At 51.0% G+C, this 8,517-nt stretch overlaps 1 protein-coding gene across 6 annotated transcripts in view; it reads left to right on the plus strand.

The window, feature by feature from the left end:
- Positions 1-8,517, plus strand: part of ABR (ABR activator of RhoGEF and GTPase) — a 186,369-nt gene that overhangs the window by 130,943 nt on the left and 46,909 nt on the right. For all 6 annotated transcript variants that reach the window (XM_049114256.1, XM_049114255.1, XM_025476217.3 and 3 more), the window contains 4 exons: positions 3,481-3,533; positions 4,108-4,248; positions 6,294-6,415; positions 7,969-8,134. In XM_049114256.1, coding sequence (XP_048970213.1) covers positions 3,481-3,533; positions 4,108-4,248; positions 6,294-6,415; positions 7,969-8,134 — 482 coding nt within the window. The remainder of the gene's footprint in view (positions 1-3,480; positions 3,534-4,107; positions 4,249-6,293; positions 6,416-7,968; positions 8,135-8,517) is intronic.

Below are 8,517 nucleotides of genomic sequence, written 5' to 3' on the forward strand. Positions count from 1 at the left end.
AGCAGGCCTAGGCAAGGAGGTGTCTAGAAGTGGACCCTACCTGCTGAGGCAAGAAGTGCTTCAGGGATGATCCAGGCTGCCTTTGGCAGGGGTGGGGGTCAAGTGTTGCCTCTAGGCCAGCTGTCCTGGGCCCCACAGTGTGTTGGAGTGGCAGGTGGCTGGTTTTAGGATCTTCTTCCCTCTTACCAGGCGTTTTGTCTGCACCCTCTCAGTCACTTTGCCTTCACATCTCCGTGGTAACCTGGAGCTCCTTGGCGAAGGCTGAACAGAGGGGGGTGGCAGTTTGTTGGAGGAGAAATGATGAGGTTTCTTAGGCTCTTTCTCAGAGGCCACTGTGCTCAGGGGGGCTATTGTCCACTCACCTTCTCAGGCTGTCCTGGGCCGAGGATCGCTCTGGTTGGAGGAACCCCTGGGCCGCCCCTCTCCAGCTGCCGCAGCAGGACAGCTATGGGATCTCTAGTCACTGGCCAGAAGCAGCCCTGTGCCCCACCTGCTGGCTCAGATTCTGACAGGCTGGGGTCAGGAGGAGAGATGGACTTGAAATTGGCCTGTTTGAAGATCAGAAGAGAAATGCTGGCCTAGGAGTAGGTCAGGTCTCAACTCTGCCACCTTAAAAAAGAAAAGGGATTGGTCCTTGGCTTCCTCTTCCCTCCCCAAAAGGGAGTTTGGTCTTAGTGATACAGACCTGGACCTGGAGTTCAGTGTTTCTTTGGTTCCTGAGATGCTGTCTTTGAAGTCAGCTTCAAAGTGGGGAGGGAGGAGAGAACGAGCCCTTCCCAACCACACTATTTAGGATCTTCTCAGCCCCTCCAAGGGAGGCTGCTTCTGGGGTGCCCCGGGGGAGATTCTACACTTGGGGCTCACTCTGGCTTAATGGTTATTTGCTGAGCATCCACCCTGCAGATCTCTGTGCCAGATGCTGGGGAGGGGGGTAGATTCAAAAGGAAGTCATGTGTGATCCAGCCCCCACCCCCCAAGAGGGGACTCACTTTGGTAACAAAAGAGACAAGCTTACCCACTCCTTCCTGGTGAATCTTTCCAAGGATCCTCCCAAGGGTCACTGAGCTTTTACAGATGCTACCCTCCTGTACCAAAGAACTCAAAGTTAGGAGCATGGGTAGACCTGCGTTCAAAACCCAGCTACCATTGGCACCTTGTCATTGTGAGCAAGTCACATAACTTCTCTGTGCCTTAGAGAGGTTTCCTCACCTGTAAATGGGGCTAGTGATAATGGCTTCTCTTTTTAATCAAAGGAAATAGTGCATATAAGATAGTGCCACTAGACACAGTAAGTACCCAGCAAACTACAGAGAGGCCAGTTTGCTCACATCAGCAGTCTTTTAGGCACTGTGGGTGTGGTCTGCAAAAGTGCTCACTTTTGAGTCAGGGAAGGCTCCCTGGAGGAGGTGGGGAGACAGGCATTGTAACTTGGTAAGTGGTGTCTATCTCAAGAACAGGAATGGCATGGTGAGGAGAAGGGAGGGTAGGGGAAGCAGCTGGGCCTGGGAGAGCCATGGAACAGATGAGGGGGAGAAGGGTGGGGTCCCCTGCATTGCCAGGGGAAGCCAGTGCACAGGGGCCCTGGGGAGCGCAAACAGAACATTGGGGTTGTTCTTCCTCCCCTTCTTCCCTCCATATCTGACTGTGGCCCCAGGGTGCTCCTCCTACCTTTCCTCCTAGATCTTCTCCCCCAACCTGGGCAGTCATTGCATATCCCCAATCAGGTAGATTCAAGGCAACCGCAGGCATATTAATAACCCCTCTGAAACCCAAGCCACCATTTGTTTAGATCTCTGAGCTTAGTCAGAAACCTCTTCCTCCTGGGACCTGAGAGAGGGACAGAGCTGACATGGCAGTATCAGCTATCCCTGGGCTGGAACTCCAGGGCCCACCCTGGCAGCTATCTGCTGAACTTGCACTTTCTCTTGGGCCTTTGGGGTTCTCGGGTGTTATTTCACCCTGAAGATGATCTGAGCCACAGGTAGGTACTCTAGTGTCAGTACCGAGTCCCCCCACCTGGGCTGGGAACTGGGCTCCACCAACCCAGGATACCCTAAGGCTGGTCCTGCTGGTCTTAGCTCCCATAGACCATGAGGAGGGTCTCTAGCAACTGCTAAGTTAAGAGGGGGCTACAGATAAGTCACGGGAAGTGTGTTTGCATAAAGAGTGGTTTTCAACCATAGCTACATACTAAAATCTGCAAAGGAGCTTTTTAAAAAATGCTGATACCCAGGTTCCAACTAGCAGAGCCTGGGATTTAGTTGATGAGGTGGGGAGAGGGGGACAGGCAGCTGTTTCTTTCTTTCTTTCAGGGGCAGCCAAGCCAAAACTGCAGATAAGGCTCATGGCATACCACTGAGACTGTATCTTCTCCACAGCCAGCAGATAGCTCCCCATAGCGTCTGCCTAGTGATGCGTGGGGTATTTCTGTCCAGGGTTCCAGGGAACCCTTTGGTTTGGAGACTGGCTAGGGCATGAATGGTGGCTCTGGCACTGTCATAACCAGCATCCCACCCCTTCCTGCCCTTGTGGCAGGAGAGCAGAGGTCATGACCCCATGGACAGTGACATCCAGGTTTAGGACTCAGGCTGAACCACCTACCTATGTGGGGAGGGGCAAGCCACAGCTGCTTGCAGGAAGCTCTGCTGGGAAGTGTGGTCAGCCAGCTGCTGCCTCCACCTGTCCCTACTGAATCCCAGCAATCCTCATTTGGTGTCCTGGTTGGCCAAGGGCTGTGAGGAATGCCCCACGCTGAGTCTGAACTCTTTTCCCCAGCCCCTTCAGCACCCCCAGAGGCCCCACCTGAATTCCTTCAGGAAATCTTTGCTGTCTCAGCTGCCACTTGCTCGAGAGCAGAGCCTTTGTGCGAAGGGCTGGCCTGCCTCCCTGGCCCTCAGCCTGTCTTAGGCCTTTGTTGGGGAGTTTGATGACACAGAGGCCAATCTTCTCCTGGAGATGAGGCCAGCCGTGTGGGTCAAAGCAAAGCCTGCCATGTCCAGCTGGTTGGTGATGCCAGGCCTTGGGCCAGAGGAGTATCAGAATGGTTGGCGTGGGGGAGCTGCCTTCCCTGGAAAAACATCTTGTCTCTTACCTGTGTTCTGAGGTGCTGGGAGTGTCCGAGATGCACTAGAGCTCTGTGGGGCAAGGCTAGGGATAGCCGTATGATGCAGGCTTAGGGGTACAGAGGAACATCTTCATCCATTCTGAGCCTGGTCAGACAAGGATATCCTGAGAGATGGCCCTTCAAGAGGTCACATCTGATAGGAGACAGGATGAGGCAGGTGGGAGGGGACCTGGGTTTCCAGGGCTGAATGTCTGACTGTTGGCACTGTCTGGCCCACCATGGGAAAGAATGGAGCTGTGACTTCCTCCCCGTGGGTGTCCATGAGGCGGGTGGAGGGATAAGGCTCATCTCTAAGGTGTCAAGCTGCTCCCTATATTTCATCTGTCCTGTGCCCTTCTCCCCACCTTTGCCCACAGCTCTGCTCTACAAGCCCATTGACCGTGTCACCAGGAGCACCCTGGTCCTACATGTAAGTGTCAGGCCCCTGAATGGCTAGAGAGGGGTTAGAAGTTTAGTGGGAGATGAGCCTTGGGTGGTGGGCACTGGAGTCACTGAGAGCAGCCCATGTTGGGAGCTGGACAGCGAGGCCCTGACTACCCACCTGGCCTGTGGTGACCACACCACTGGGGCCAGAGCCCAAGTATAGCTTGGCTACTAAGCTTGACATTTGGCCAAATGTGTCATAGAGGCAGGCACTTCCTGCTTCCCCACCCCTTGCCTAATGGTCTCCAGGGTCCTGGGAGCAGCTGTGGGGTGGGTAGAGGGGTGTTTCTCCCAGCTGCTTGGGGAGATGAGACTCCACCTGTCTTGCTCTGCCCAAGGGGAAGAGTAATGACTGCAGTAGTAATAAAGGGGCACCCCTGCCCCCACCCCTGCTTCTCTGACCCTCATTTTTAGCTCAGATTTTACAGGCATGACCAGATTGGAACTTGGGTCCCTTAATGCCCCACCTTGGAATTCCTTTGGTGAAGATTGAGTCCCTACTGTCTTCTCGTTGAGCCCCAGAACTACTGCCCCCGACTCACCACCCCACCCCTTCCCAGGACCTGCTGAAACACACGCCAGTGGACCACCCAGACTACCCACTGCTGCAAGATGCCCTCCGCATCTCCCAGAACTTCCTGTCCAGCATCAACGAGGACATCGACCCCCGCCGGACTGCGGTCACAACTCCCAAGGGAGAGGTGAGCGCAGGACCCAGCCTAGCTTTTCACCCAGGCTGAGAAAGGCACAACAGACCACATCACCCATAAAGGCTGTCCTGCTTAGATGGGCACCACTGCCCTATCCTTTGTGCCTCTCCAACCTTCATCTCCCATGCCCAGCCAAGAAAAGGTCTTCAGGTCTCATTTATCTTCATAATAATCCACTAGAGAGTCTCTGCAGATCTGACACAAGGCCATAAGTGTTGGAACCAGATCATTCAGCAGGGGTTATCTGTCTTCAAGCCTGATGCGCTGTCCCCTAGACCAGGGAAACCAGGGGCTCTGGCTATCACATTATTGAATGTAAACACCCACTGTAGGCAGTATGATGCCCCCAGGGTCTCCTGGAAGGTAATGGCTCAGCCTGAAGGAGCCCAGGGAATCTGAGAGCAGAACTCTGAGCTCCGTGTTAACAGCCTGCATGAACAGGTGGGCAGGAGGTAGGGAGCAAGCCATAAAGCAAGACTTTATCTTGAGGACATAACTGAACTGTCACCACCCCCCCAACCCAACCTGAAGGGTTAGTACAGTGAATGTTATAAAGCAGATATGAACAGTTTGAAGGACTGGAACCAATATTAACTGACAAACAACTTCCATCTAAATTATCATAAAAATGTTTAAGTAAAAAAAAAAAAAAAAAAAGGAGGGAAAGGGGGTGGGTGATGAGGGTTTCAGATTGAACAAGATCCTTACATTTCATCTAATACATTCAATCCTGACTAGAGTATACCAAAATTACTACAAAAGTAATGAAAGGCTGGAACAGGAGGTGGCCAAGGCTGTCAGGTTGCTGGAATGTCCCGAGGACAGATGTGGTATAGCAGCTCCAGTTCCTTGGGGGCCCTTCTTCGTGGAAGGGCGGGGATACACCAGAGAGGAGAAGCAGTGTGAAGAATTGGAGGGACAGTTACCCATATGGGTCAGCAACCTGGCCCTTATTCAGTACTTCCTGTCCAGGAGAGATAATTAAGTGGCATTTAGGAGTGAAGACTGGCTGGGTTTATGCTCCTTTGTTACATTTGTGAGCCTCCAGTGTCTCCTAGGGAGGGAAGTAATGAAGGGGTCTGGAGCATGACTAATGAGGCACAGAGAGCTGTCTCTGTGTACAACCCTTAGCCCCGGTTTACAAACCCTGGAATGTCACTGGTTGGTTTGACTCGAGGATATCTGAAAGATCTCCAGAGGGTTTAGAGCACTATCAGTTTCAGATCATTTTAACTATATATTTTCACCATGCTCACCTACATATTGCAGCATACGTAGGTCACACAGTATATAACAAACATGGGATAGGCTACGGCAGATTGTGACAACCCCTGAGAAGCCTGCTGGCTGTGAGGGTGTCAGGGCAGGAATCCTGGAAGTTCTACATGGAGCACAATGCTCTTAACCATCCAGAACCCAGGTTAAAGATGGCTGCAGGTTCCCCCAGGAGCTGCTACAGCCCCATCAAAGGTAGCCAGTGTCTCCCATCCACCTGAGGGAAGTTGTAAAATCTTAACTCACAGGTAGCCTAAACAGACTGAGAGGGTCTGTGGGTCACGGTTGAATTGAAACAAGATCAACTTCCTAGGCAGCATTGAAGAGGTTCCCAGGACCAGGGGGCAGGGTGTGAGGGAGCTAGACTCTGCTTATTATGCCCCAGTGTGGAGGAACCAAGTCATTCTGGACTAGGGTCTATCCAGGTGAGAGCCATTGACAGCTGCAGGAAAATATAAAGCTACCATTTATTGATCACATATTATGTGCCAGGCATGGGGCTCTTTCACATATACCCTCTTGATGAATCCTATGTAACAGGGCTGCCGTCATTATCCCCATTTTACAGATGTTAAGATTGAGACTCAGGTCAGGGAATGTGCCCAAGATTACAACCAGAAAGCCCATTGTGTGACCTTAACCACCAGGGACCAAAGCCCCCTCCCTGAGGCCCCTCCCAGCTGGCTGGTGTCCCCAGTACAGGCTGGGCCCTGGGTTGACTTCCCCTGAGCAGGTGGGGGTGGGTGTGCCATCTCCCTCAGACGCGGCAGCTGGTGAAGGATGGCTTCCTGGTGGAAGTGTCGGAGAGCTCCCGGAAGCTGCGGCACGTCTTCCTCTTTACAGATGTTCTCCTGTGTGCCAAGCTCAAGAAGACATCTGCAGGGTGAGTCCAGGGGCAGGGTGGGAGGCAGCTAGACTCTGCCCCCAAAGGACCCCCCAGCACCAGGGGCAATCTGCATTTATTTTTTCCTTTTAAAAAATATTTTAATTAATTTTATTTTACTACATGCCCCTTTTCTAAAAATAAATCATGCTTTTAATTATAAAGATAATATAACCAAATCACAGGGGGAAAACCCATCACCCATCGAATATAAGCATCAGTCGCCTGCTGCTATATTTCCTTCCAGTTTTTTAAAACATTCTTATGTTTCTTCATGTACTTGTAATCAGAGTGAATACCCAATTTTGGTCTCTGCTTTTTCCATTTCATGTCATAAGCATTTTCCCAGTCTCTTCCTAATCTTCATAATCATCCTTTACTTTCCTGCGTGATGTTACAAGTGGATATGCCATAATTTACTTAAGCACTCTCCTTTTATTAGACATCTCTAAATTTTTGCTAACTGCAATTCAGTGAATATTCATTAAATCTGCTGTCATTATTGGGTGCTTATGCCATGCCAGGTGCCATGACAAATGCTTCGACTCTATTATTTCCAGTCTTCCCAAAAACTCTCACAGATGAGAGGAAAGACTTAGAAAAGTTAAATCAGTTGCCCAAGGTCGCATAACTAGAGGTAGAGAAGATGGAATTTGAACCTTAATCGGACCCGAAGGCTGCTTTCCACCTCCATCTCTGCACCCAGTGAGCGAGGTCCGCCCTGTGCACTGAGCAGAAGAGGTTATGCAGAACTCATTCCCACATTCTCCCACCTCCATTTCCTTGCCATCTCCTGTGTACCAAGTACACTACCTCACAGTCCAGGGAGACAAGCCTCATGCCCACCTCAGCACTAGGGCTAGAGCAAGAGGTGCAAGCCTAAGTCCTAGGGGAAGCGAAGGAAGGAGAGGTTAGTAGTATGAGTGCACTTCAATAGAGGGGGTGACTCCCTGGAACTAGATCACAGATGAGATCATTCTAGAGCACAGATGGCAGTCATAATAAGCAAACACATCTATGCCTTTAGTCTTTTGCCCATGACAGACATTACTAATGAACCACAGCACTATTTCCCACTGGGCTTGGATGTGGCCTTATAATCTTCCGCCCAGGACCCCATGTGACCTCCATTGATCAGAATTGGCATTAAAAATAACGTGTGTATTCCATCTCCAGCAGAAAGGACAATGACTATGAGCTAAGTATAGATAAGCTAGGGGGAGGGGAGAGCGTGGGATGGAGGATAGGAAAGTGTTAGAGGTTTGGGATGTTTAAAAACATCAGTCCTACTGGGCCTGAAGATTGGCAAGGCCAAGTTCCAGAGCCCTCACTGCCGCTTGACTTTAGACCCCAACTGTCATTTCTCCGCATGTGGGTTTCCTGATCAGACTCCTCAAGGACACAGATCATTCTTGCCTGTGACAAATTCTCAGCAAATCCCTCTTGGGTTTTTTTTTTGTTTTGTTTTGTTTTGTTTTGTTTTTTGTTCTAGCAGTTCAGGCTTGCAGAGCCAAGTTCTCTCTCGCTCACATCTCTCTCTGGCTTGTTTGCAGGAAGCACCAGCAATATGACTGCAAATGGTACATCCCCCTGGCCGATCTAGTGTTTCCATCCCCTGAGGAGTCTGAGGCCAGCCCCCAGGTGCATCCCTTTCCAGACCATGAGCTGGAGGACATGAAAATGAAGATCTCTGCCCTCAAGAGTGAAATCCAGAAGGAGGTGAGCAGAGCCTGGCATCTGAATGGAGATAGAGAGGGGGAAGAAGGCCCTTTTCCTTGGGGCCCTTTGAGCCAGATGTGCCAGGGTGGCAGAAGGTTTGAGAGCCTGATAAGGGAGACAGGATGCAAGAGTAGGAGACCTCAGGTACACGCTCAGGAAAAGACTGGTGGTAGCACATAAGTGCTGAGCAGATGAAAGGAGGACCAAGAAGTCACTGTTCAGGATTTAATGGGGTTAGTCGTGGGAAGTTTCCTAGTGTATGCCAAGCACCATAGAAAAGGAAGGCAAGAGAAGAAGGCTTTCTTAAGGAAAAGCAGGGAGGACGCCAGAGAAGGTGCTTGAGAGGCTGCTCAGAAACGGACAGATCAAGTGGGCAAATAGTA

The sequence above is a fragment of the Canis lupus genome, chromosome 9 (genome assembly GCF_003254725.2).
Source record: "Canis lupus dingo isolate Sandy chromosome 9, ASM325472v2, whole genome shotgun sequence".
NCBI classification, from domain to species: Eukaryota; Metazoa; Chordata; class Mammalia; order Carnivora; family Canidae; genus Canis; species Canis lupus.